At 37.1% G+C, this 27228-nt stretch overlaps 1 protein-coding gene across 1 annotated transcript in view; it reads right to left on the bottom strand.

Annotated features, from left to right (window-relative positions):
- Positions 1-27228, bottom strand: part of KLHL2 (kelch like family member 2) — a 116878-nt gene that overhangs the window by 6705 nt on the left and 82945 nt on the right. Inside the window, exons 8-16 of the mRNA XM_017861958.1 lie at positions 24148-24181; positions 21579-21704; positions 18422-18538; positions 16675-16824; positions 10264-10381; positions 5267-5464; positions 4751-4852; positions 3004-3132; positions 2193-2333 (exon numbers count right to left, since the gene is read on the bottom strand). Of these exons, the coding sequence (XP_017717447.1) occupies positions 2193-2333; positions 3004-3132; positions 4751-4852; positions 5267-5464; positions 10264-10381; positions 16675-16824; positions 18422-18538; positions 21579-21704; positions 24148-24181 (1115 nt within the window). The remainder of the gene's footprint in view (positions 1-2192; positions 2334-3003; positions 3133-4750; positions 4853-5266; positions 5465-10263; positions 10382-16674; positions 16825-18421; positions 18539-21578; positions 21705-24147; positions 24182-27228) is intronic.

The following is a 27228-nucleotide window of genomic DNA, read 5'->3' as shown; positions in this document are numbered from 1 at the left end:
GTATATGTGTATGCAACACTATATTTCAGTCTGTTGATGGACAACATAGGACTGAGAGAGAAAAAATTATCTCAAAAATGGCCCTGCTATGATGGAAGGCATGAACAAGGAGATTATATCATCCTAAAGAGTTTTCCCAATTATATCTATGAGGGGCTCACAGATTAAAGAGCATCCCACTGCCGAAAGGGAGGTTGGTCCACACATCCATTTGAATATATTAGCTATACATTCAGAAGACATCAATTTTACTAACCCACTAACTCACAACACCAGATTCCTTTTAGGCGATCGGAGCCAAATCACTTTGCCAAAAGGATGCGCTTTCCTGCAGTGTTTGATGGTTCCAGTTTATTCAGTTTACTTCAACACAATCAAATTCATATTGAGAACCTATTACAGACGTGCTACGTATTAAAAGTCTATATATAATCATCTAATTCAAATTTATTTCATTTTTACTCCACTCTTGGTGTCATAATTTACCATACTTATGAAAACTTTTGAAATTTGGCTTGTAAGCTGCTTGCTATTTCAAATTTATATGGCTGCTTTCACCTCTCCCCATTTAACATTGAATACGTGTCCTCCACTCTTTGCCAGCTTAGTTCTTTCTTCCCCGTAATTTAGGTGCTTGGATGAGGTCCTGAGCCTAGGTTATTAAAAAGGAAGAGCTGAATAGATCTTCTCAGAAGTTTTTTTCAGATTACCAGGAATATGGAATGAGGGTGAGATTTTAAAATATTCTTATGAACTTAAATAATTTTAAAATATATGCTCAATTGGATTATATTGTATCTTGTAAATTATAGAAGTAAATAATTCAAATTCTGTTATTTGTATAGAAAATAAACATAACTGATTGAGAAGGAAAAACAAACTGAAAAGTAAGCTTTCAGATTTCTCTCTCTTCCTTATTATCAAATAAAGTCATGTCTAAATCAAAGTATGAAACAACTTTTCAACAGACTTAAGTCTTTTTCCTAAATCCTACCCTTTCCCACACAATTTTTTGAAGAACAGCTCTATAATGATAGAGCTATCAAATTATCTCTTTATTCTTCTACCTAAAAGAAATGAGTAATTTTGATGTGAAAACAATAAACACATATAGAGAAAAAATAAGATTATTCTAACCTTTAAGAAAATATTCATAAAAAGCTCAAATTGCAACTAAGTTTCCTAATCCAGGAAAGGACACTTGCACAAATCACCATGGCTTTTCTAACTTAATGTGTACTGGAGTCACTTATTCCACTAAGGACCCAGATTTGAGGGTCTTACCATTGAGCGAACTGATTACTAAATACAACTGACCAGATGACGTGCAAGGCCAAACAGAATTAATTATAAATTCTGGTCTGTGGCTAACAGTATCTGCAGTTCCACATACTTAGTCTTTCTTAGTAATCACACTTCTTTAAAGAGGAACTAAGATGAGTGCTGATGGAGGAGGGATGTCCCATGGTGTACAGTAAGTTTGAGACTCACCAGGAACTTATTTACACTATGAGAAATGACATGAAGATAATGGCATTTTGAAGAATCCTAGCATTTCCTGAAAGGCTATGTAGCTATCTTGAGTCCATTTTCCACTTGTATTTCCCTTCCTTGATTCTTCTTTTTAAGTGGTTAGTTCCCTAATCTTAAAGTTCTCTACTTTCTTAAAATTATTTGTTGTTGTTGTTGCTTTAGTTTTTCCATTTTCCTGGAAATCCTGAACTGTATTAAGCCAGGGTTACCTCTGCAGACTTCCCCTCTAGATTTAGATAACCAATTAGCTTTTTAACCTAGTATAAATATTTATTCAACTAGACTAAATTTCCTGAGAAGTAGGATCTCCAGTATGTGATAGATACATAGTAGGCACTAAAAAATATTTGTTGTAAGAATGAATGAATTCAAGTATCAAATGAAGGGTCTACTCCTAATTAATTAGTCTCCAAGTTTATCACCAAAAAGTAGCAGCTAGTAGAAATAAGTTTACTGAAGTGTCACGACAACCTGTTATGTTCCAGAGACTGTGGCAGGCACTAACTTCACAGGATTATTATGTAAGTTTCTGCCTTTAAAGAGTTCAAAGTCTATCAGGGAACCCAGATCAGTAAAAGAACAATGAAAATACACAGTGATACTAGTGAAACTTAAAATAAAATTCAACGTAAGTTTTATAACCTTAAACTGACAGATACCTGCATTTCTTCTGCACATGTTCATATCTGCAACCTGTCTCCATGCATTAGTGGTAGGATCATACACTTCAACACTTTTTCGTACTAAAGGGCCATCATGACCTCCTACAGCATACAATAAATTGTTTAACACACCAACACCTATAAAACACAACCAGCCAAATAGAGGGGCATAAAGAACAAGAGATTTATATCATGTTAGGTTTATTTAACTAATATGTTTATTTAACTGTAACTAAAACTTTTGAAGTTATAATTCATAATAAAAGCAAGCTGATACTATAGCCTACAATTTAAGAAATGGAAATCAATAGAATTGATGATTAAATAAGCATCTCAACAAACTATTATTCTGAAAAAAGAGGCATGTCAAACAGAATAAAAATATTAATAATATGCAGGTGAAACACAGGGAGGGAAAAAGTCCTTTAATGTAATCCTTTCGAAAAAAATATCCATAATAAAATAACCCCGAATTAAAGCACAAAATTTTAAGAAATACATATGAAAAGATTTGATTTTTAAGCAAGTTCCCCAATAAGCACTAAAAACAAGAAACTAAAAGGAGTGCTAACAATGTGAATATATAAATGAAACAAAATGTCTACAGCACTTTGACATTAAATTTTAAAGTAAAATTACTTTGTAAATACTCCCATTAACTGCACAATTCAAAAGACATTTAGCAGTGCCATTAAAATCAGCATATCATATATTTTCCGATAATGTAAAGTGATGCCACTGAATCATTTTACTTTAACTATTTTCCATAATTTTTGTGCTTCAATTGCTAAAATAGGTTCACATGTACCTGCTCCACTCCGCCTGGTGCTCATTTCTGCTATATAGGTCCACTCATTTGTTGTAGCATTATAGCATTCTACTGTGCTAAGACACTGACGTGACGCTCCATCATAACCTCCTACAGCATAGAGCAAACCTACGCGTAAAATCACAAAGAAAGCCAAATTTATTAAAAAACAAACAAACAAAAAACACTATTTTTTCAAGCCAGAAAATCTTAATATATTTTCCTTCATGGCAGTAGAGTTTCCCCGTAAAGTGCTCTGATTTTTATGAACTATATTAGGGTCTTGCCTAATGGTGACAGATGGAGTAATCAAATCATATTATGAAGATGTGCAGGGTATAGATGATGATGTTAATTATATACTTTCCTCAATAATGTGATAAAATAGAAAGCACACTCATTATATCTTTAGGTAACACTATTTGATAAGTGAACATCCTGTAAGACAGAATTAAATACCAAAGTTATCTTAGGAAATTGGAAAAAAGGTTAAATCAAAAATTAGTATCAGAATGCAATGCAATATTACTTGGCAATAAAAAGGCATGAAGTACTAATAAATGCCTCAGTATAAATAAACAAATCTTGAAAACATCACCCTAAGCGAAAGAAGTGAGTCACCAAAGATCACATACCATACGACTAAAATGTTCAGAAGAGGCAAATCCCTAAGTGATAGAAAGTAGACTAGCAGTTGCTGAAGGTTGGGTAGGATAGGAGTAAGAGCTAAGGGAAGCAGGATTGCTTTTAGAGGATAAGAAAAATGTTTTAAAATGAATTGTAGTGATGGATGCACAATGAACTGTATACACAAAATGGGTGAATTGTATGGTACGTGGATTATATCTCAATAAAGCTGTTTTTTTCTATGTGCAGAGAATTACACCTACGATGAGGAGGGGGTGGAAACCTGCAAATGTGCCCAAGTCAATTAAAAAAAAAATACCAAAAAATAATACTTAGAGCCTTCCTTAACTTCTGTTGGGAGACAAAGTAGGATATAAATAAATAACTGTGGCAATCCATCCCTTAAATGTTAAACAGCCCTTCTCCAGATACAAAATTACACATTTATGTCACCTGAATTGTTCCCCCAAACAACTGTACTAAAATCAGCTGACAGTCTTACATAGCAGCAGTCCCCAAACCGCAGGCCATGGACCAGTACCTGTCTGGAACCTGTTAGGAACCGGGCTGCACAACAGGAGGTGAGTGACAGGTGAGCAAGTATGACGGCTGAGCTCTGCTTCCTGTCAGAACAGCAGAGGCATTAGATTCTCATAGAAGTGCGAACCCTATCTTGAAATGCACATGTGAGGGACCTAGGTTGTGCGCTCCTTATGACACATTAATGCCTGATGATCTGAGGTGGAACAGTTTCATCCCAAAACCATCCCCGCAACCCACCCCTGTCCATGGAAAAACTGTCTTCCACAAAACTGGTCCCCAGTGCCAAAAAGGTTGGGGACTGCTGTTATATAAGTCAAACATACACACACACACACAGAAAGGAGAAGGATAAAGGGAGGGGGATGGAGAGGGACAGAAAAGGCCTTATATAGGTTGATTTATATAGAGAAGCTAGTTTTGAAAAGCAGATAATTGAAATTTTACAGTAATTACAACTTTTCTTTCTAAAATGATAATTAGCTTGCCCATTCAGAAAACTAATGTTTTGATTATTGGAAGAATCACTCTCAAGGATCAAAAAGAGCCATATGTACCTGAAAGAACTGTCAGCACCTACCTCCAACAACACCCACACCAACGCTGCTCCTCCTTGTGTTCATGGGAGCAACATGAAACCACTCATTAGACTTTATGTTGTATGCTTCCACAGATGATAAACCTATAATAAAACACAAGTCTGCATTTCCTTCTCTAAAAAAAGTCAATAGTTAATATATATGGAAAAATACTTCAGGTATGTAACATTGGGCTAAAATTAAGAGAAGAAAATGGCAGAATGTAAACACATCAGTTACATGAAAAACAGGAACAGCTTGTTTTCCAGAAGGCTCCCACCTAAGCTACTGACATTTATAAGCTTTTAAAACTTGATGACTGATACTGATGCATAAGAAAGAAAATTTATATACTCAGCACTCATATCATTTAAGGAAATTCTTGATAAAATTTTAAATTTATCTTTAAATACCAGTTAAAATCTCACATGTGCCCTAATGATGCCATGATTTATTCCATAAACATGACTACTACGTTAATTTTAGCAGCAATGTAGAAGAGATGAAAAGGAAATTACCTGTACTCCCATCAAAGCCTCCCACAGCGTATAACAATCCATTTAACACAGCAGCTCCCAAAGTGCTTCTCCGGTCTCTCATGTTAGCAACGCTGGTCCACTGGTCCTTCACAGGGTCGTAGGAATCTACAGTACGAACTCTTAATGAACCATTAAAGCCACCAACAGCAAAAACAAGTCCAGCCATGTAGACCATGCCTGCAAAAGGAGTACGGCATTTACAGATCAACATGCAACTCGACTACCACCAATATCCAAAGATTGCTAATAAGTCTATAGCTGTTGTCAGAACATGCTACTCTTAGGGGGAGCCTGATTAAATAAATCCTTGAAAATGCTATTCATTTGCAAGAACATCCAATCACTAAATTGTCTGTCTTTCTAAGGTTATTATTAGTAGTATTATTAGTAGTATTATTACTTTTGAGACGGAGTCTCACTCTGTCGCCCAGGCTGGAGTGCAGTGGCGTGATCTCGGCTCACTGCAAGCTCCACCTCCTAGGTTCACGCCATTCTCCTGCCTCAGCCTCCCAAGTAGCTGGGACTACAGGCGCCTGCCACCACACCCGACTAATTTTTTGTATTTTTAGTAGAGACGGGGTTTCACTGTAGTCTCGATCTCCTGACCTCGTGATCAGCTCGCCTTGGCTTCCCAAAGTGCTGGGATTACAGGCATGAGCCACTGTGCCCAGCCTTCTTTCTAAGGTTATAAAAAATGCAATGGCACGGGCTAAAGTACCATTTTGACTCTTACTTTTTTCAAATTCAATTTACACACTTAAATAATGAGCCATTATTTTTCAACTACTTGCACCTGTACTCACCTCCCATAGCTTTCAATTTTGGATCTTCTAGTGGATATTCTTAGAATGAAACTCTATACACTTATAATTTATTTGCATAACGTACTCCTAGTTTATCACGTTAGTGGGCTAAATCAGGGGTCGGCAAATTTACAGCCTACAGGCTAAATATGGTCCACTGGACTATTTCTGTAGAACCCATAAGCTAAGCATGGTTTTATATTTTAAGTGGCTGAAAACAACCAAAAGAAGAATAATATTTCATGACTTGTAAAAAGTTATATGAAATTCAAATTTCACCATCCATAAATATAATTTTATTGGAACACTGTCTCACCTATTCACTTCCATATGGCTGGTTTTGCACTATAGCAGTAGATAAGAAGCTGTGACAGAGACCATATAACCATAAAGCCTAAAACACTTACTCTGGTCCTTCAAGAGAAAGTCTGCTGATCCCTGGGCTAAACAGATATTACGGAATCAGTGAATGGAGAAACTGGACTGCTAGACTCAGTTTTCAACCATCTTTTCACTTTTCTCAACTTTTTCATGCTGTTATCCTAATCGGACAGGCTCCTATCACCATCCACTCTGTTCTCTTTAACTCTGAATCCTCAGTTGAAGTTCCACATTCTCTGTGATGCCTTCCCTGTCCACTTTAGCCTAAAAGGGATTAGTCCAGCTCCTGAACCCCTATAGAAAATAACATCTATATAGTGCACTTAAGGTTTAATAAATGTACAGAGTCTATAATATAATTACTTTAAATTGTTCAAATTTTTATTATTCTTAGTTCTATAATGTTTATGTCCCTGTGCCAGCCTGAGGGCAGGCAATGTGGCTCACAGTTCTCTGAATCCCTGTTGGGAGAACTGGAATCACCAGATATGTTTGACGAGCTCAATGTTTTACAGATGTCATCAGGCAAGAGATGCACCTCTACCCCTTATTGTCTTAGCCTCTGGTGCTTTATTCCCCACCCCTTAAAATACATGGAAATGCAGTCCTCCATATGGCAACAAGACCTTTCCAGTTCAAATGAAGTTGCCTGTTTTGGCCCCCTGCTAGCACAGAATTTAATAGACCTCCTAAGAGGGCCTGGAGACCAGTGAGCAGCAACATAGCAGGCAGCATGTTTCAGCATAAAACAATCCTGTATCCCAAAATCATAACTAACTCCAGGGAATGTTCAGTGTGGGAATTTTGCCCATTGCAATTTTCATTTTCCTTTCTCTCCACACAAAATAACACAACAAATACGCCACCTCTTAGAAGTAATGTAGTATGCTTACCAAGTTTTAGGGAATTTTAGGTCACAGAGAAGAAGAAAATAAATGAATCAATCTATGAAGTGCCCCCCACCAAAGGCTCTGGGTCTGGAGAAGGGACTGAACTAAAAGAAGTATAATAAGGAACCTGAAGTGCCCAGAAGTTTAATTACACAGTTTATTAAAATTTGGCCAAGTTTGCACAGTTAAGGACATTGGTTCTAATCTGAAGGAGGGAGAGGGAAGAGGGCATGATGAAGATAAAATGTATTCATAGGTACCCAATAAGTAAATAATACATTTTGCAATAAATTGAGTCAAATGACATATGGCCCCAAAGTAAAGGGAACTATAATAGGAATCAGATATGAATTAAGAAATCAGTTAGTAAATGGCATACAAAACTCCATTTCCAGTAGTAACAATAAAGATAAAATACCTAAAAATAAACTTGCCAAGAAACACAGAGGACCATTGGAAGAAAGTGTTAAAAATCTACGGAAGGATATAAAAGAAGACAGGAGTCCTATCACTAGTTTCACAACATAGTAAAACATATTATAAAGCACAGTAACTAAAAGTGGCTATGTCTTGATGCATGAATAGGCAAGACAAATCAATGGAAGAGAACAGAAAATTTAGAATACAACCAAGTAAATGTGGAAATCTAATACATGATAAAGGCAGGATTTCATCAAATGAATGGAGACAGGTAAGTCAATAAGGGGTATTTGGACAACTGACTAGCCATTAAAAGCCAAAATCTATAGCTTACATCTTAGACTAAAATACAGCCCAGATATCTTAGAGAGAGAGATGTATTTATAAATAAAACTGTAAAGGTACTAGAACAACTAATGTTTTCAAAATATACTTTTGTCATAGGGTAGAAACCTGGCAGATACCACCTTAACCAAGAGAACAAGGTTACCCTCACAAGAAATGATCATACTAAGTCAATTTAACCATGGGAAAATATCAGACAAATCCAGCTTGAGAGATATTCTTCAAAATATCTGACCAGTCCTCTTCAAAGAATCAAGGGCATAAAAGATAAGAAAAGACTCTGGGACTATCTCAGATAAGAAGATATGACAACTAAATGCAAAGTAGGATGCTGGAACAGCATAAGGGAATCAATGGAAAAAATGGTAAATATGAATGAAGTCTGTATTTCAGTTGCTATTAATATGCCAATGCTAATTTCTAGTTTTGATAATTGTATCACAGTAAGATGTTAACATTGGGGAAAGAATATACCAGAATTCTTTGTTCTATCTTTGCAACTCTTCTGTAAGTAAAATTATTTCAACATAAAGTTTTTTTTGTTTTTTTTTTTGAGATGGAGTTGCCTAGGCTGGAGTGCAGTGGTGAGGTCTCAGCTCACTGCAACCTTCGCCTCCCAGATTCAAGCGATTCTCCTGCTTCAGCCTCCTGAGTAGCTGGTATTACAGGCGCCTGCCACCATACCTGGCTATTTTTTTGTATTTTTAGTAGAGAAGGCATTTCACCATGTCGGCCAGGCTGGTCTCGAGCTCCTGACCTTGTGATCCGCCCACTTTGGCCTCCCAAAGCGCTGGGATTACAGGCATGATTCACTGCACCTGGCCCAACATAAAGGTTTTTAAAAATATGTTTGTGTGTGTATACACACACTCACACACACATATAGATAATTTTGGCATATGGCTTTCTATGCAAGAAACAAATTTTTAAGTCCAGAGACACAAAACTTTGGTACAGGACTACATTAAAAGATAAAGTTTTTACAAGGCAAAATAGCACAAAGTCAAAAGATAAACGATTAATACAAATAAATATTTACACTACATATCACAGACAAAAAGGCTGCTTTCCTTAACATATAACTGTATCTGTGACATCAATAAAACTATTAAAATGGCAAAAATCATGAACTGACAATTCAGAGAGAAAGCTATTTAACTTTCCTCATAATTACGTAAGTACAAATTAAGGCATTTTTAACCCACCAGATTGGCAAAGCTCAAAACATTTAATTACAAAGTACTGTCAGGAGTTTAGAGAAACTGGCACCTTCATATTTTACTGTTAGTGGGAGTAATAATTGGTATATCCTCTTAGGACATCCTTTGAATCAGTAAGTCTAGTTTTAGAGTTTTATCCTACCAAAATATATTAGCATATATACACAATGATGTATGTATAAGAGATTTGTTGTAGCACTGTTTATAATAACATTAAGATTAAAAACATTTTTAATGCTCTATTAAAAAACTAGTAAAAACTATGTCCAGACCAAAATAAAACACTAGACAGCTCTTACTGAATGAGGTAACTCCAGATATGCTGGTAAGTAACAATCTCCAAGATGTACTGTTAAAGTGCTACCATCATAGAATGTTCCATTACATACAGAACTCATTTTGCTATGGGAAACAGAAATTTTGGATCCAAGTTTAAGTCCCAGGAAAAATCCTGAGTTTGTATAATAACTGCTTCTTTTGATCACAGCTTTGGCTAAATGAAAGTCTATTTCAACAAATGTTTGTAAAACAGATGCCTTGAAGAAGGCAATTATGCCTTATAACTGAGGGACTTAACAGTACCTTATAAACTGAGGGAATCTCCTAGAACTAAGGGCCCAACCTAAAGAATTCCCCTCTCAACACTTCAGGCAAAGGTAACTAGGAAATATCCAGCAAATTACTAGCTCCTCCACCTTACACTAAACAATCAGAAAGATACGTAAAGACGGAGACAGAGTAGCTATCCCATCAGTGTCTTGAGAGGTGTACGAGGCCCCTGAATTATTGTTTAACTACATAGCTATTTTACTCAAAGTTTTTTTGATAGAGATTTTTCTAATTAATAAAATGAGACCTGAAAAAGAAGCTCTCAATGACCCAGGAGTAGAGAATTGACCGTGATGCATCATGCTTACCTGCCCTGCACCTCCTGGAAGGCAACTCTGCTACTTGGTGCCACCTTTCTTCTTTAAAGTCATAGCATTCCACACTCCGGATAGCCTTTGGTGCTTGGCCCCCAACCACCACCATCAACTGCAAGGGCAGAAATGTAAGCACTTGAACAAATGACTATTACATATTCAGGATTTAAAATGTCCTACAAAGACACTGGTGTGGGAAGTGTTAGGATGAAGATGGTAGGGTGAGCTGGTGAATACAACCATCTAACCAACATTTCATAAATATCAACAAAGGGGGCACATGTTAGAAGTACAATTCTATCATCCAACACATTTAGTCAAAAATAAGGACTTCTGAAACTAAAGTAAGTTTCTGATCCTTCAAGCAAAATGAGTTATTTAAGCCAAAAAACGGCAGGCAGTCATTACTGGCAAGGCTGCAGTATGTCACAGGGCTTGCTATAAACTAGATCCTGGTTTTGCAATGACCAGACATTAGATCTCCATAATCCAGGAGAGAAGATAGAAATGAAACATATGTTACTGGGTAGGTGAGGTGAAAAGGACAATAAGTATTAAAAGAAAGACGGAAGAAGGAAAAAAATTATTGAAAAAGGAGGGGTAATTGAATTGGAGCTCACAAGAGCATAGATTCCCAAATCTCCAGTAAAGAGACCTTTCCTGATGCCCCACAAATAAAACAACCTAACAGGACAGGTAATGGAGATGCTAGATATCATAATGAACAAATACATTACAGTCTACTTTTGAGAACAAATGAGGTCTATAAACTCCCTCAACTCAATCCAACAACTATTTACTAAATGCCTACCATCTATATGTGTCCAGAACTATGTCAGGTGTTATACATAAGAAATATGAGACGTGGTCTCTACCCTTTAAGGACTTTATAGATGTTACTGAGACAAGACTTATGAAGTAACTCAAGAACAATACACAATTAGATATGATCAAAAAATTATGTGATTAGTATAGACGTTAATTGCTACTGCTGATCAGAAAATGAAAAGCTGCCGTAATTCAGTGAAAGCTCCCTGGAGCCTGATCTATGGTCTTGATAAATTGATAGAATTTAGAAATCAATGTGTCTGTCTCTTACTGAGTATACACAGACACTCTCTGGCAAGAGTGAAAATACAGCCGTCAAATCAGAATAATGTAAACATTAATGATGTCTCAAATCAAAAATTGTAAAGAATGGCAAGGACCTTCATGAAAAGATGAGATAATGATTAGAAAGATGTTAGAAAGAAACAAAAAATAAAAACAAACAGAATATGGAGTAACTCAGATACACAAAAAGGGGAAATTTGCAACCTTGACCAGGCAATGGAGCTACCTGTACTTAGAATTAAAGAAAGATGGGTACATAGAAAAAAATGATTCCTGAATCAGAGAGCAAATCCCGTTTCCAAAAAGAAGCCCATTTTAGTTTTTGGTAACTGGAGAGCAGAATTAATTTTAAAAGTCTTAAAAGAAGGCTGAACATAAACCAACTATATAATTTTTTTCAGGCCTGTTTCTTCTAGTGTTGAATTCAAAGAAACAAAATTGGCCTGGTGTGGTGGCTCACGTCTGTAATCCCAGCATTTTGGGAGGTTGTAGCGGGCAGATCATGAGCTCAGGAGTTCGAGACCAGCCTGTTAACAGCAAGGCCCCTTTCTCCACAAAAAAATAACAAAAATTAAGGCCGGGCGCGGTGGCTCAAGCCTGTAATCCCAGCACTTTGGGAGGCCGAGACGGGCGGATCACGAGGTCAGGAGATCGAGACCATCCTGGCTAACACGGTGAAACCCCATCTCTACTAAAAAATACAAAAAAACTAGCCGGGTGAGGTGGCGGGCGCCTGTAGTCCCAGCTACTTGGGAGGTTGAGGCAGGAGAATGGCGTAAGCCCGGGAGGCGGAGCTTGCAGTGAGCTGAGATCCGGCCACTGCACTCCAGTCTGGGCGACAGAGTGAGACTCCGTCTCAAAAAACAAAACAAAACAAAACAAAATTAACAAAAATTAAAAATTGGCAGGGCATGGTGGTGCACAACTGTAATCCCAGCTACTAGGGAGGCTGAGGCATGGGAATCACTTGAACCCAGGAGGTGGAAGTTGCAGTGAGCTGAGATTGCACCACTACACTCCAGCCTGGGCAACAGAGTGAGACTCTGTCTCACAACCAACCAACCAACAACATTTTGGTTGGCCAGGCACGGTGGCTCACTCCTGTAATCCCAGCACTTTGGGAGGCCAATGCAGGTGGATCACTTGAGATCAGGAGTTCCAGGCCAGCCTGGCCCAGATGGTGAAACCCCATCTCTACCAAAAATACAAAAATTAGCCAGGCATGGTAGCACGTGCCTGTAATCCCAGCCACTCAGGAGGCTGAGGCATGAGAATTGCTTGAACCTGGAAGGCGGAGGTTGCAGTGAGCTGAGACTGTGCTAATCCACTCCAGCGTGAGTGAAAGAGTGAGACTCTATCTCAAAAAATAAGTAAATAAAATAAACATACTTAAGAAAGAAAATACACAATACCCTCACCTCTGACCACCCAAAAAGAGGGGGAGAGCAAGGTTGTAAAAATCACAGAATTGGGATGCATGTTAAGATAAACCTTGTATTTAGGGCTCTGTTCAAAACTTCAAAACTGCCCAAGAGACAACAGTTGAAAGGGTCTTAGATGAAGACCAATTTTTCTAAAATTTCAGAAGGGAACACCTTTTAAACTTTTTGAGAAATAATACTCAGTTATAGATTTCATAATCCTCAAAGTTTGAATGTAAGATTTCCATTTCCATGCAATAGTTCACTTTTACACATTAAAATGAAGATAAAAGGAAAACTGTGCTATTACATACAGAGAACAGTGGTAGTATTTGCCTTTTACTCACCCAAGGGAGGTAAATGGGGTGAGGATTTGGATCTCCAGGAATTAGGGATAAAGGAGACAAGGAGAAGGTGCAATGGGGGGACAAGAAGGCAGGAATATTTATATAAAACCAAGAGACTGTGTCATAAACCATTGTGTGGCTACCAAAAGAATTGCTCATAATGCTGACACCCCAGTTATTTGTAAAAGACACAGATATTTGAGAAAAGACCATACTAATTATGCTATGAAGGAACAAGAAAATAAGACCTTTTGTAAGGAAAAGTTAAATGTAACATATTTGAAGAGGGCAAGAGGTAGAAGGTTAAGCAAATTCAGTAATCATCCTGAAATGTAGGTCAATTAAACTTTGTTCTTTTCATTTTCTTTACCTATCAAATATTAGTTGAAAATTAACTCCTGAAAAATCAAGTTTCTAACTGAAAATTTCAATAAATATACTGAGTAAAATATTTTAAAATATAATATATACCCAGAAATATGACAGCACTTATAAAAATACAGATTCCAAAGAGAAAAGCTAACAAAATACAAAAGAAGCAAAACATATATAATTTTTATGATGTACAAATCCAAGGATGCCTTACACAATCTGTTTATTGAGAAGCCAAAACATAATGTCTGAGATATGAAAAGAATCATTCATGCAAATTAAAAATCAGAGCCTAATATAAAAAGTACTAATTCACTCTCATGGTAAAATATTATCAAAACCTTGTAATGTCTTCAGCACGACTACCACATTTTGTTCAATTTGACTCACTATTACGATGATAAAAGGCATCATTACTATGAAATAATAAGCATAAGAAATTAATCTTTGCTTCATTCTTACCCAACTCCTTAGACTTAATCTGAACATAACAACTCTAAAATGACAAACGGTGGTGTTGGAAAATCGTTCGTCACCAGCACCTTTTTGAAAATACGTGTGGATAAACAAACACACTGAGTAGGGATCATACAAGTAAACATGCAAAGTCAAAGCAACAGGGCTGCTCACTGCTATCCAGCAGGTCTGCTGCCCCTCCCACCACCCTAATACAGCAGAATGAAAGAGAACCTCCAGGAACCCACATACCCACCACAAAATAACACCTAGAGAACTGAGAAATCTAAAAGTATAACACAGCTACAGGAGTCCTACTCCAAAACCACAACCAGAGAAGCCCAGAAACAATGTAAACAATGTAAACACACCACCACAAAACAGAAAGTAAGTACTTGATAGGCTTTTACCGAGAACTCTAGAAGATTTCAAAAATGACATGTTTATTCCAGAAATCAAAATGACATGTTTATTCCAGAAATCATTTTCACTCTAAAGGTCTCTGCAGCATAGCTAAATATAGGAAAGTCTGAAGATGCCAGAAGAAGGAATACACAAGAAGAAATTCTTTTTTACAAATATGAAGTATTTAAAAAGTATTAAAGATATAGCACATTATTTAGAAGGAAGTTGCAAAGATTAACATAAAACAATAAAATAAAATAAATGGCAACCTTTGAATTGACTGCCAAGACTGAGCAATTTTTATCAATGGATTATTTTGTAAGAACAAAAACTGACACCAAAAAAGATGGACAAATATGAATTAATGAAGACTTAAAAGATGGGTACTTACAAAAGCAGGTGTAAGGGTATTTGAAAACTGTAAACATGTATAAAATCAGCAGACCCACCATGAATACTGAGGTATTAAGGGAATGAGCTAATGTACTTACTAAGCCACTTACAATTATTTCTGAAAAATCTCAGAGAACTGAGTATAGATCAGAAAATGTAAAGAAAGTAAATACCAATTTTCAAACCAGGATAGGAAGTGAATGCCTTGTAAATGCACTTTGTTAAGTGATAATAATTCTGAGTAAAAATTAAGAAGATTTTGAGAAAAGCATTTGAACTTCTAGGGGCCAATAAAATAACACACAGAAGGATGTTTAGAAAGTCATGCCAAATTTGAATCCATTTGATCCTCAACCTCATCAGATGTTATATGCCAAATTACTTATTTTGGCTTAGATAATAAACATAATCACATAGAATGAAACTTTCTACAGACTGTGTCAGTGGCTGGGTACTTCTAACAAGGTGTCACCAAGAGAGTTCTGAGATCAATTCTAAATTATTTACTAATGATCTAGAAAAATAAGTCAACAGCACCCTGGCAAATCTGCAGTTAGTTTTAAATTGAGAACTGTTGTTAGTAATAGGCAAAACAGAAAAACAATACCAATATAGATTTGCCCCAATTAAAAATGTAGACTCCAAAGTAAAACTTAGAAAAATATTAAATACAAGTATTAAAGTGAAAGAATTTAAAAAACATAATCCAATGGAAAGGAGAGAGTAATAACTAAAGACGATATATGAAAACAAGAGAGAACAGATTCTTATTTCTTAATCCAGCATTGCCCAAAACATACACAAGAGTTAAAAATAAATACATAAATAAAGTATATTATGAATCATTCTGATGAGCCCACGCACAAAATGGTGCTTCAAGTATTGGTCGTACTATAAAGATGTAAACAGAGCAGAAGGAATTGCCAACAGAGACAGAAATGAGGGGTTATTTCATAAGAAAAACTGAATTGGTAAAACACGAATGGCCACAGCTAAAAAGACCAAGGTAGAATATAAACATTCACATAGGAAAACATGAACACGAGAGACACGGGAAGACATGGGAATGTATGCTGAAGCGGCTACACATGATGTGCAGGGAACCATCAGATGGTATACAACAGGGAACAGCAATGAGATGACACAAACAAGCTATTTTATCATCCGTAGTTCTAACGTGTAATTCTGTGAAACCATGGGGTCTTCAGTTATTAAATAAACACCTAGCTTACAAAGAAATCTTTCTTATATTTTTTTTTTTTTTTGAGACAGAGCCTGTTGCACTGTTGCCCAGACTGGAGTATAGTGGCACCATCTCGGCTCACTGCAACCTCCACCTCCTGGGTTCAGGTGATTCTCTGCCTCAGCCTCCTGAGTAGCAGAGATTACAGGCATCTGCCACCACACGTGGACAGTTTTTGTATTTTTAGTAGAGACATGTTTTCACGATGTTGGCCAGGCTGGTCTCAAACTCCTGACCTCAGGTGATCTGCCGGTCCTGGTCTCCCAAAGTGCTGGGATTACAGGCATGAACCACAGCGCCCCTGGCCTACAGAGAAATCTTTCTACCTGGTCTGATTTTTTTTGGACTATAATTAGAGTTTTCTACTATAATTAGAGCTAATAAAACTCAGAGGGGATAAAAACCAGTTGTCTTCTGTTCTAGAAGAGTGACATCATGCAGTTTATAAAAATTAAATAGACCAAACAATCCCCACCCTTAACATATAAAATCAATAGAGGTTGAATTACATACACTACAATGCATTCTTAGGCACATTTTCTCTTGAAGGGAAACTAAAACAAATAATAAATCATGGAAATTCAAATAAGCAGAGTACTAACAGCTTCACTACAAGCCTTTCGCATGAATAACAAGCATGAGCAACAGATCCTACTTTGGGAAGGTTCATGGGTGTCCTCAGCCGGGTCCGGACACTCTTCATTAATATACGCTGCTCTGTTGGCAGCAAATGATACTTCATTGCTTCAATGAGGTAATCTTTGCAAGCACTGCTATTCTTGACCAATGCTTCCTCTTCAACCCTCTGTAACAAGAAATCAGACACACCCCCTGAGGGTAGGGCTATTTCATAATTAAATTGCCAAAGAAAAAGAAGGAGAGGAAAAAAGCAGTAACTATATCCTTTAGTTTAGTCTAAAAGTAAATGAGGAAAGTTTATAAATACAACTAAGAGAAAATAAATAAAACCAAAATGCTCAAGTATCTGGCCTGCAGAGAAAACATATATAGGTAATAAAAAGAACTGCAATGAAAAATGATAAACTTCAGTGTTAGCTATGGAATATGACAAACTCTTTAGATATTATATCCACCTGTTAATCTTTAACTTTTAAGTCAAAAAGTAAGCAAAACAAGAAACAAAATTTAGATAAATGCATCCTTCAGGAGAAGACAATACTAATAAGTTAATGATACCTTTTTCAAACATAAGTGGGCAAGTAAAATATCCCAAAAAGAGATTAGAAATACCTTAAAGCAATGTACTTATAAATCTTGTGCTGCCTAGCCTGACCTCAAATGCAGGACAGGCTTTGAGGTTTGTTTTCTTTTCTTTTTCTTTTTGGAGTCAGAGTCTCACTCTGTCGCCCAGGCTGGAGTTCAGTGGCGCAATCCTGGCAAACTCCACCTGCCAGGTTCAAGCAATTCTCCTCTCTCACCTTCTTGAGTAGCTGGGACTATAGGCACCTGCCACCATGTCGGCTAGTTTTTTGTATTTTTAGTAAAGACGGGGTTTCGCCACATTAGCCAGGCTGGTCTCGAACACCTGGCCTCACGCGATCTGCCTGCCTCAGCCTCCCAAAGTGCTGGGATTACAGGCGTGAGCCACTGACCGTGCATGGCCTTTTGGATCATTTTCTTAATACCAGAAGACCCATGATTACATGGATCACAAAAAGTAATGAGGTTTCAAGAAAGCCTAAAATGTTCAAATCTAATTTCTTAATAAATGATTCTTTCAATGGTTTCAATTATTAAAATAATGCTGAAATGTTCCTAGTGGGATTCTAATAAAAAAAGAGCAAATTTAAGATTATTTGGAGACCACTAAAGAATCATTTATTCATATTTATTTCAAATAATGTTTTCCCTCAGTTTAGAAATAAAGACAGAAATCAAATGCATGCCACTATTAAATGACAAAGTAAAATTAAACAGTATTTGGGTCAGACCTCAGAATTCCAGGTCTGCAGGGGAATCAGAAGAGACTATCAAAAGAAAAAAACAGTAAAGAAGATGCAAAGCCGTGACAGCCACAGGGACATTTATTTACATGTATTTAAATGACCACAAATACTACCTTGATAAGCGCTAATACTTGCTTACCCAAATCAAAAAATAGGGGCAAAAGCAAATTGCTAAGAATGGGGAATGGTTGTAGCATGCACCTGTAGTCCCAGCTACTCAGTAGGCAGAGGTACAAGAATCACCGGGAGGTGGAGGTTGCAGTGAGCTAAGATGAAGCCACTGCACTCCAGCCTGCAGGGTCCTTTACTGTCTTCTGTCCTGTACTCCACAGATCTGCATTCTACAGCTCTTATCACTGCTTGACAGGGATCTACATGCTGTCAGTCCAGTGACATGGTGCTGTGTGGATTCGTATGTTTTGCATATGCATTTACCTGAACTAAATATTCCCGAGGAAGCAAAGGTAACCGTACATGTTCCATCAGTCGGGCCATAAACTCTTGCCTCACATCCTTGTCATGGTTCACCCATGCTATTACTGCTTCAAATACCTTGCAGAAAATATAGGAGAAGAAAAAATAAGAAATGAGTTGTGTACCAAGACAGCTGGATAAAATATGAGACTACATTTTATATACAACTCTTGCTAAGACATTCAAGTTTAATTCATAGCTCAAATGTTTCCAAAATCCTGACTTGCAAAGTACTTACAAAGCCATTCACCCCATTTCTTTTCTGTTCTTTTTTTTTTTTTGATTTACACAAAATAATAAAGCAAAGTGATATTCTGGAATGAAAATCATGTACCCTTAGAAACAATTCATGTTTGGCTTTTCCTTCAGGTTTACAAACAAATATTAGACCATACACATAAATTGAAGGTTTGTACAATAGATCAACTCAGCTCTGAAATAGCATAATATACTAAAATGTAGTATTTTGAAATTTTTTTTCTACAAATTAAAAAATATGGGCATTATCATTTACAATACATAATTGTGAGAAAGCTAATAAGCTAATATGAAGACACTGTCTACATAATTTCCTTCTCAACTGATGAATATATCACTTAATAATCTTTAAAGGTTTGCAGGAAATGTTTGACAAAATGCAAATGGATAACTGTGACCAAAAATAGATTATTTTGATCCAGGAATAAAGCAAGAAACTAAAAATAATGCACATTAAAATTAACACCCCTCTTTAATTCATTCTGTCAACAAGTATTTATCGAGTGTCTCTACGTGCCAGGTGCCAGAGATTAAGTGAACAAGATAGTCGGCCTTCTGGCAATTCTATCTAATATTTCTCAGTTCTGTCTTCTCTCCCCCCTGCTTCTATCATCCCACATCAGAACCTAATGCTCACTAGTATGACTTCAACATCCTCTCATCTGGCCCTCACCTCATTTTTGGTCCATACTGCCCACCACCACCATGACAGCTCATCTCCAAAGATAGCCTCCTAATAAACCACATCTCCCAGATCCATACCCTTATATAGTAACCTTTCACACTGAATCTAAGCTGGCCCTGTGTAACCAGTAGAATGTAGAGGAAGTGACAGTGTGTGATTTCTGAAGGTAGGTCTTAAGCAGCCTCACTACTTCTACTGTGCTCTCTTGAAATGCTCATCTGAAGGAAGCCAAATGTCATATAAGAAGTCTGGCTATTGAAACCACCACACCATGAGAAACCCATGCAAGTTATAGAGAAGAAAGGAGGGGAGAGAAGGGAGACCTAGAGAGAAACCAATCAACCCTGAGCCCCAGAGCCAGACAGAAGCGAGAGAGGAGCCACCTTGGACATCACAGACCCATAAGATGCCATGTGCAGAACTGAAGCTCCAGATCTGTGGCTCCAGTAGAACCATGCCAGATATCTCCAGGCATCTGGGTCACCTTAGCTGAGGCCTCAGACACTGTGGAGCAGAGACAAGCTGTCCCTACTATTCTGCATGAATTCTGACCATAGAATTGTTAGCATAATAAAATGGTTCTTGTTTATGCTTTTACACTTGGCAATGACTTGAGTAGCAGCAGAAAACCAGAACAGCCCTCACGATATTTCTATAATGCAGGTTTTAGCACGGTTTTCTCCTCTTGCTTAAAACCTCTTTAAGGCTCACTACAATATAGTTCATTTTCTTTAACATAGCTGAGAAGATATTTTATTATATCATCTTCCCATTTTATCTTCCACCAATGTCTCATATTCTAAACTCCCATCATACTGAATATATTGAATACAATTATTCTTTCACACCTCTTTATATTTGTATATTCTGCTTCTTCTACCTGGAATGCCCTCTGCATTCCCACCCATCCCTATTTCTCTGGCAAACTCAGACTCATTTTTAAAAGACTTGAAATATACATCTGAATCAAGCTGAACTACCATCCCCATCCTTATCCGGTTCCTGGAAAAGTTAAATGCTCCTAAGGCACTCTTTACAGCATTCTGTAATCAATTATTTACTCTACTGGTTGGCCCACTAGTCCCTGAGTAACAAATTCTATTTTGCTAATGTTCTCTTTTCTAGGAGCCCATGGCAGTGTCTAGTACATGGTAGGCACTCAATACATGTCTATTAAGTGTGAAAGTAATGTCATCTTCCTCTGTATTTCTAAGATGCTAAGACTATATATGTCACAAATGCTTTCACATTTTTTAATACTGTAAATATTAAAGTAAATGTGTCTTTTACCTCCAGGTGAAATGAATATCCTTGAGAAAGAGAATCAGAATTTACACAACTTGAAATGCAAAGTACACAAAGGAGAAACTCAAGTTTCATTTCCTCTAAGTACAGCTTTTGTGTTCTGATTCCCATGTGCTACAAAACCTAACCAAAGAAAAACAGCCCACTAAAAGGAGCTTGTCTCTCCAACTACATGAAAAGTGCAGGTGGATGACAAAGGTAATCTAAAATGTGGAGAGATAAAAGACTACAACCAGAAGCAGTAGCTGCACAGAGAGAGAGGGAGAGAGGGAGACAGGGAGGGAGGGAGGGAGGGAGAGAGGGAGGTAGGCAGGGAGGCAGGGAGGCTGAACGGACTGGCAGGGGTGAGATATTACGTCACAGAGAACCAATCTAAAGGAAGGTGACAATCAAGAATGTTCCGTCTAGAACTACCAAAACTTCACCATCCTAGGTAACCTCTTTCAACTTAGAAGACAGGGAAACTACTTTAGTGACAAACATTATGTTCACATCATAATTCCTATAGGCATCGAGTTGTAGGAAGAAACTACTTTCCAAAAAAGCATTTGTTTCAGATAGTTTAATGTGTGCAAGCTCTTGCTGTGGAGGTCAAGTACAAAATTGTAATGGCTAAAAATTTAGGGAATCTCCCACGAAGTGAAGATATAGAGTAATTTACATAGACAATCAACAAGTCCTGAGTTTCTTTTTTTTCTCCTGGAATCTTTTCCTGAAGTAACTAGCTAAGTTTCTTAACTTCCAGATGAAACATCACTGGCTGTTACTACACACACAGGATCACAAAGCTACACAAAAATGTGAAATTAAAAAAAAATAATAAAAAAAGGGAAACATCATTGCACACTGGGAAAAGAAAAATATCCTTACCTTTTCTTCTGAAGAAATGGTAAGTTTGTCACTTGAGATTAAGCTGCACACTTGTTCAATGCCAAGATTGAGAAATTCTTCACTAAGTACAACATCTGCAAAATGTTGCTCTGTTTGGGAATTAAAAAGAAAATCCATTAATATCAACATTCCATTATCATAGTTTCAAAATGCTTAAAAAAGGTTTTTCTTAATTTAATCTAATTTAAGAATGAGAAAACCAGTTGCACGCCTCCAGGAAAGAACTAACAAGACAAACCCAAAGAAACTTATAGATACTTGGGGATGTACCTTCAGTGATTTGTTTATACAACAGCACAGGAGCAGTCCAAGTAGGGAAGTTGCCTTAATATACAGGCACTTAGTTGAATCACTCTTGTTTTACATGGTGGTATTTTAGGCTTAAAAAATATATTCCTTATATGGTATGACACTATCAGTACTTAAATTTGTAAAACCTTTTGATTATATAAATCAGATAAAGAACATGATGTTATATTGTCATATCCTACATGTCACATCATGTGAAACATTAGAGGGTTCTTCCTTACAGAGTAAGGAAAAAAGCCTTGCTTTATTTGGAAACTAAAGAAATCTCAAGTGCTGGTCAATCTGAATATATGACCAACATTTTTTAAAAAAGAGACAGAACGGGGCCGGGTGTGGCGGCTCATGCCTGTAATCCCAGCACTTTGGGAGTTAAAGGTGGGCAGATCATGAGGTCAGGAGATTGAGACCATCCTGGCTAACACAGTGAAACCCCGTCTCTACTAAAAATAAAAAAAAAATTAGCCAGGCATGGTGGTGGGCCCCTGTAGTCCCAGTTACTTGGGAGGCTGAGGCAGGAGAATGGCTTGAATGTAGAAGGCAATGCTTGCAGTGAGCCAAGATCGCGCCACTGCATCTAGCCTGGGCGACAGAGCAAGACTCCGTCTCCAAAAAAAAAGAGACAGAATTGGTTTATGATATAGATAGCTCTGAATTCTAAATAAACAGTTTACTTCAGGATCAATTTCCAGGATTTTATGCTTCAACCCATTTCCAGAAACTTGTAAAATTAGTAATTCTTAAATACTTAAAAAACATTTTTCCCTTGATTTCACAAATATGGCCACTCTTCCCAAGGGGAAAAAAGATCACTTCTTGGCCTTTTGGCTAAGATCAAGTGTAGTATCTGTTCTTATCAGTTTAACATCCGATACGTTCTCCATCCAAGGGGGGAAAAGACTGTAAGTGTAATGAGTGAAAAACTTACAAAGAACGAATCTTTTATAAAATAACGTTTCTTGCGAATCCACCTCACAAGGAAATGGGGTGGTATGGGCTGCGGAGTCAGACATACCAGGGTTGAATCCCAGCTCTGCCACATGCTAGCTTGTACAACCTTGGGCAGGTATGTAATTTCCCTAACCCTTGGTTTCCTCATCTGTAAAATGAGGATAATAAAAATAATAATAAGATTGCTGTGAGGATTAAATAAGCTAGTGGTTTATAAAGCACCTAGAACTGTGTCTGTAGACAGTAAGGATGCAATAATTTAGCTCTTGTTAATATTCTAAATTCTAAAGTAAAATTTTGCTAGAAAATCTAGGTTAATTTCTAGGTCATCACAATGAACCATATTTATTTCACCTTATAAAATCCTTATAAATAGGGTTTATAAAACTGTTTTATATGGTGAAATAAAAGATTCATTTCAAATATGTATTTCAACGTCCCATAAAAGGAACAGTTGGCTTCCCCTTCAATGATATTTGAAAAATAAAATCTGCATTTTCATAAATCTCATGAAAAACTATTCAATTTACAAAAGGTTGGCAGGGCATGGTGGCTCACACCTGTAATCTCAGCACTTTGGGAGGCCAAGGTGGGCAGATCACCTGAGGTCCGGAGTCCAAGACCAGCCTGGACAACATGGTGAAACCCTGTCTCCACGAAAAATACAAAAAGTAGCCCGGCATGGTGGCACACACCTGTACTCCCAGCTACTTGGCAGGCTGAGGAGGGAGGATTGCTTGAACCTGGGAGGGGGAGGTTGCAGTAAGCTGAGATCACGCCACTGCACCCAAGCCTGGGCAACAGAGTAAGATTCTGTCTCCAAAAAAAAAAAAAAAGTTCACCCCAAGATAACTGTAAAAATAATAAGCAGCTCTAAAATGTTTGTATTTACAAACTTTTTTGAAACTCAAAAATTTTTTGACACACAATTGTTTGAAACTCAGACTTGACCAAGAGAGGTACTGCACTGAAATAAATATGAAATTGAAGATGAAAATGACAAATACAGTTGGATTTCCATATGCACAAGTTCTACATCTGCAGATTCAACCAACCAGTGGTTCAACCAATCTCAAATCAAAAATATTGAGGAAAAAAATAACAATACAATGAAAAACAACTATTTACATAGCACATACACTATATTAGGTATTATAAATAATCTAGGGATTATTTAAAGTACATGGGAAGCCGAGTACAGTGGTTCACACCTGTAATCCCAGCATATTGAGAGGCTGAGGCAGGAGAATTGTTTGAAACCAAGAGTTCAAGACCCTGTCTCTACAAAAAATTTAAAAATTAGCCAGGCACAGTAGTGCACATCTGTAGTCCCAGCTACTTGGGAGGCTGAGGCAGGAGGAGTTTGAGGCTGCAGTGAGCTAGGATCACACTGCTGCTCTCCAGCTTAGGCAACTGGGTAATGACTTGTCTCTTTAAAAAAAAAAAAATTAAAAATAAAGTATATGGGAGGATGTGCATAGGTTGTATGCAAATACTACCGCATTTTATATAAGGGACTGGAGAACCCATGGATTTTGGTATCTGTCGGGGGTCCTAGAACCAATACCCCATGGATGTAGATACCGAGGGATGACTATAGATTGAAGCAACAGAATAGAGAGCCCAGAAACAGACCCCACAAAAACACAGTCAACTGATCTGTGACAAAGAAGCAAAGGCAATTCAATAGAGAAAGAACAGTCTTTTCAACAAATGATGTTGCAACAACTGAACATGCAAGACAGTAAATCTAGACACAGACTCCACCTCTCACAAAAATTAACTCAAAATGGATCAGCGACTTAAATGTAAAACACAAAACTTAGCTTTTAGAAGATAACATAGGAGAAAATTTAACGAACCTTGGGTATGGCAATGACTTTTTAGATACAACATCAAAAGTATTACCCATGGAAAAAAAATGGTTCAGTTAGACTTCATTAAAATTAACAACTTCTGCTCTGCAAAGGATGCTCTTAAGAAATTAAAAGACAAGTCACAGACTGGGGAAAAATCTTTGCAAAACACATAACTGATAAAGGACTGTTACCTAAAATATAAAAAGAGCACTTAAAGCTCAACAATAAGAAAATAAACAACTCAACTAAACAATGGGCAAAAAGATCTAAATGGACACTTCACCAAAGAAGACATACACAGATGGCAAATAAGCATATGGAAAGATGCTCAATATTACATGTCATTAGAGAACTGCATACTAAAACATCAATGAGATACCATTTGCATATCTATTAGAATAGCTAAAATCCAAAACACTGACAACACCAATGCTGACAAGGACATGGAATGACAGGAACTTTCATTCACTGCTGGTAGGAAATCAGTTTGGCAGTTTCTTCCAAAATCAAACAAACTCCACCCCCTGGGTTCAAGCAATTCTCCTGAATCAGCCTTCTGAGTAGCTGGGATTACAGGTGCATGCCACCTCACCCAGCTAATTTTTGTATTTTTAGTAGAGACAGGGTTTCACCATCTTGGCTAGGCTGGTCTCGAACTCCTGACTCAGGTGAACCTCCAGGCTCAGCCTCCCAAAATGCTGGGATTACTGGTATGAGCCATCACACCCAGCCAGATTACAGATTTTAAAAAGCCATCATGACTAATTGCAATAGTACCTTCTATATCTAAAATATAATCTCGCTAATTCCTGGCTTTACCAGAAGTTTATATAAAAAATACTATATGCTAAGAAAGTTTTCTTTATACGTTAAGAAAAAAGGGAAAACTTTTTCAATAGTTGAGTTTGTTTTTTAAAGACTGAACATATTTAAACAAACAAACAAACAAAAAACAAGGTTCTTTATATTAAGAGTTCCAAAGTAGGCCAGGTGCAGTGGCTCACGCCTGTAACCCCAGAATCTTGGGAGGCTGAGGAGGGTGGGTCACTTGAGTCCAGGGATTCAAGACCAGTCTGGACAACATAATAAAACATTATCTCTACAAAAAATTAGCTGGGCATGGTGGTGCATGTCTGTAGTCCCAGCTACTTGGGAGACTAAGGTGGGAGGATCACCTGTGCCCAGGAGGTCAAGGCTGCAGTGAGCCACGATCGTGCCACTATACCCCTGCCTGAGCGACAGAGTGAGACCCTGTCTCAAAAAAAACAAAAAACAAAAAACAAAAGAGTTCTAAAATAATGAGAAATAAATTCATTTTAATGAAAAGCTGGCAAACAGTATATAAATTTAGAAACATTTATGTATACCAACTTGGAAATTCAAACAGAAAACATAGCAGCCACTGAACAAAAGAGAAGCTAACATAAACCTCTTTCTATCCGTTATAAAAATATTTTCACCTTCAAAATGTATGTCTACAGTGATTTTGGGTTAAGCTGCTTCTGCATATTTTAAATCTGAATCGAAGCAAGAGATTGCTGGCCTCCTTATGCTTTTCATGAGGGAAAAGAATTCTCCAGTGGTAACAAACATAACTGAGAGAACATAACTCTTCCATACTGTGACTATGTGTTGTCTTAGTCTCTGCTTCACTGATCAGAAATAAATGGACTTGCTAAAAAGCCAACTTGGTGGTGATTTTTTAAAAGTCAGCAATTACATAAATGTAGAAGGGCATTAGTAAACTCTATCCAAAACCAAGTCTGGGATCTAAATTCATTGTGTATTCTTTCCTAGTGTGTCAAAGAAGGTTAAGAGGGTAAGGAAAATAGTCAACTATTACAATTTTATTGACAAAACCATGACATAGCTATCACTCAAACAAACACCAACCCTTCACCACTTGCAAAAAAAAAAAAAACATTATCCTAAAGGAAAAGGGAAGAAGAAATATTCAAATTAAAAGTAACTTTCATTGTGAACATATACATGTTTTTAAATACTTCCAATTCTCAAATACTTTTATTTTCTATTGGAACAATCCCTCCTCCTTAGAAAATTTTAAGTATTGGTATCTAATGTTTACATTCTTATACTGAGCTTTCTCTGGAAAGGATGTGGTTAATATACACGGAACATTACTAAAATATAGAGGGCACTATTTGGCAACATCTGGAGTAAATCAGTTTACTTTAGGGCCTACCTTTCTTCTATTTATATTAACTGTATATTTCTTCAAGTGTTCTACAGCATTAACTGATAGGCGATTTAATGAGATTGTTGCTTGTAACACACTTCCTAAGGACCCAACATTTCACACAGGAAGCACTAGATGACTGGCAAAGTCACTCTAAGATATGCATGGAAAATTATATGGGAAGAAAGGCAAGAAGGCTAGTGCAGCTCACCTGTTATTTTATACGTTCTTGATGCAAATAAATCACTATCAGTCTCTCTGGTGCTTAGTTCATGACCGTAAATGCTCTTATACTACCACTAGCACTAATAAAAAT

The sequence above is a fragment of the Rhinopithecus bieti genome, unplaced genomic scaffold, assembly GCF_001698545.2.
Source record: "Rhinopithecus bieti isolate Rb0 unplaced genomic scaffold, ASM169854v2 scaffold_62788, whole genome shotgun sequence".
NCBI lineage: Eukaryota > Metazoa > Chordata > Mammalia > Primates > Cercopithecidae > Rhinopithecus > Rhinopithecus bieti.
The sequence above is the reverse complement of the archived record's forward strand: the minus strand, read 5'-3'. Positions and strand labels throughout refer to the sequence as shown.